The sequence below is a fragment of the Propithecus coquereli genome, unplaced genomic scaffold (assembly GCF_000956105.1).
Source record: "Propithecus coquereli isolate 6110/MARCELLA unplaced genomic scaffold, Pcoq_1.0 Scaffold118, whole genome shotgun sequence".
NCBI classification, from domain to species: Eukaryota; Metazoa; Chordata; class Mammalia; order Primates; family Indriidae; genus Propithecus; species Propithecus coquereli.
The window spans coordinates 2,344,396-2,347,092 of NW_012135858.1; the positions used below are offsets into that span (position 1 = coordinate 2,344,396).

The following is a 2,697-nucleotide window of genomic DNA, read 5'->3' on the forward strand; positions in this document are numbered from 1 at the left end:
AGAAAAAATAAAATATCTCAACATCAACTAACATCTTTCATTATGACAAGTTATAATTTCCTATATTGTATAAACATATAAACACAGGTGGATAAATGCTACTTCAAAGAATCAACTAGTAGATTAAAATACATCAGTATTTACTACAAAATAATTTAAAATTAACCAAGGTATGCAGTTTTAAAAATCAGACTTGTTATCAATTCCAATTCTCCAATTTTAACAAAAATGGCAAAAACTGAGTTAAATTTTTAGAATAATTTTAAATTTCCTACAAAATAATAACCAATTATCTGATTCTATGATTTCCTTTTCAATTTTAATGTCAATTTGACAGTTATTTTTCAAATCAGGTTTCCAAATAAAAACATTTTAAATAATGTCTAAATTTCTTGTCCAGATATTCCCTCATATCAAATGAAATGAGTACAATCATTTGTATTATTAGGCAATCTCTAATTAGAATAATACTTATATTTCTGTGTTGTTAAAAAAAATAAGTAAAGATATCATGTGTGTGTGAGAGACAGAGAGAAAACAAGAACATGTACACAAAATCCTAGCACAGTAACTGACATGGCTAAACAAGATCAAAAGTTAGTAAAATGAGGTGGGAAATGTCATTAGGGTTTTCCCTGAGAACAGTTTAGTAGTGCCTATGAAATATTAGATGACACACAACAAATAAATGTAAAAGAAAAAAAAAATACTTACATTTAACTTTGGGCTTATATTTAATATCATATGGCGAGAAGTCGATGCAATCAAACATTACAGTAACAATATGAACGATCCTATCCAAGAACAACAAATTCTAGGGAAGAAAAGTAGGTACCATAATTAGAAACACTGTACTGGCACAGTATTCAATAATAGTAAGCAATGAGAAAAAGTATAATACTTTTACTACCACAAATATCATAAAACACATACCATACCTTATACAAGTCACATGTTGTTTAACAAGGATATGTCTGAGTCATGTGTTATTAGGTGATTCTGTCCTTGTGGGAACATCAAGAGTGTACTCACATAAACATAGATGGAGTAGCCTACCCTGCACCTAAGCTATAAGGTATAGTCTTTTGCTCCTAGGCTACAAACCTGTACAGCATGTTTGTGCTAAATTTTGAGGCAACTATTAACAACACAATGGTAAATATTTGTGTATCTAAACATAGAAAAGGTACAGTAAAAATACAGTATTACAATCTTATGGGAACACCATTAGATAGTTATGTGGTTGATACTGACAGAAATGTTATGCAGTGCATGTCTGTATATAATTATTTTACAGTTAACTGCTGTGTGCCAAATACTGTACTTTCTGTTCCTTAACATTTAGGGAAATAATTCAACTTCAAGATGCCCATAAAATTCAACATATCAACCAATAAGTTGAGAATGGAAGTGCTACACTCATAAGATTCCTTATCAAATTCCTCTTGAAAATTACAAAGTGTTCACGCTAACCCCAAGCTCCTCCATACCCTTTCCTCCTCTCTCCCCCAATCCAATAGAAATAAAAACTAACCCACAGATACATCAAAGACTACTTGTAAATTTAAAAGGTGGTGGTGGTGGGAGAGGAGATTGAAAACAACCAAAGCCCACACCTAACAGGAACACCTCAAAAATGTGCTTTGCTAGCAGAACCTCTGAGTAACAGAAGACACCGCGAGGGTCTTGCACAAAAGATCTGATGTTTATAAAAAAGTCAAATGATTAATTAATGTACTGCTGAAATTGAAGATGTACAAAACTGACCAGTGTTTCTTCTCCATTTATTCTCTTACCTTCCATTTGTCTACTTTATTGGACTAGTTCACATGGCTGCCCCAAAGACAGCCTCCCCCACAGGATGTAAGGGACAGGAGGAAGGCAGTGGCCCCAATCTATGAAAACCATGTGGAAGTTCAGTCTAGATGACAAACTACATACCCACATAGAAAAGATGTTAAGTTGCAGGTAATTCCTCCCTGTTCCCATAATGTCTGTAACTACAATTTGTCATTAAAGCCAGAAAGACATGGGATCTCTCTTGGGTTAGGAAATACATTCCAGCTACCAATATTGATCAATATTAACATTTAATGACAAATATGCGCACCATGAAGGTGTGTAAATACAAACTGAACTGATCCATGAGGAAAGAGAGCAAATACCAGAAACAGAATAAAATATTCTCAGAAGAGGGAAATCATATCTATTTAAAAGTATTAAATGTAAAACCAAAACCAGTTAACATTTTAACTGCAAAGGAATGAATATAGCTAGAGATATCAAGTTCACAAACAAAACATACATAAAAAGATGTAGAGAAACAAAGGTTAAAGGACACAGATGACAAATCCAAAAGGTCTAAAAACTATCTTCAACGGGACTCAGAAATAGAAAAACTGAGAAGCACCACTAAAGCAAGGCAATTTTCCCGAGCTAAAAGGCACAGCTCTTTAAATTATTAAAGATATAGGACCTGCTAAGTACTTTAAAACACACTAGTGAAATGTTTAAATTTCAAGATAACAGAACAATCCTAAAAATTTACAGAAGAAAGAGGTTACTTAACAAGAAAAAAATAAAACTAGTATCAAATTGCATTTGCAACAGTTAAAACTAAACAAGTGAACAAAAACTTTTCAATTCTGTGATATGGAAAGACATCTCATGTTCATGGGTCGGAATAATTAACGTTGT

At 32.6% G+C, this 2,697-nt stretch overlaps 1 protein-coding gene across 2 annotated transcripts in view; it reads right to left on the reverse strand.

The window, feature by feature from the left end:
• RIF1 (replication timing regulatory factor 1) overlaps nt 1-2,697 on the reverse strand; it is a 60,131-nt gene that overhangs the window by 26,775 nt on the left and 30,659 nt on the right. For both annotated transcript variants that reach the window (XM_012659415.1, XM_012659407.1), the window contains exon 20: nt 715-814. In XM_012659415.1, coding sequence (XP_012514869.1) covers nt 715-814 — 100 coding nt within the window. The remainder of the gene's footprint in view (nt 1-714; nt 815-2,697) is intronic.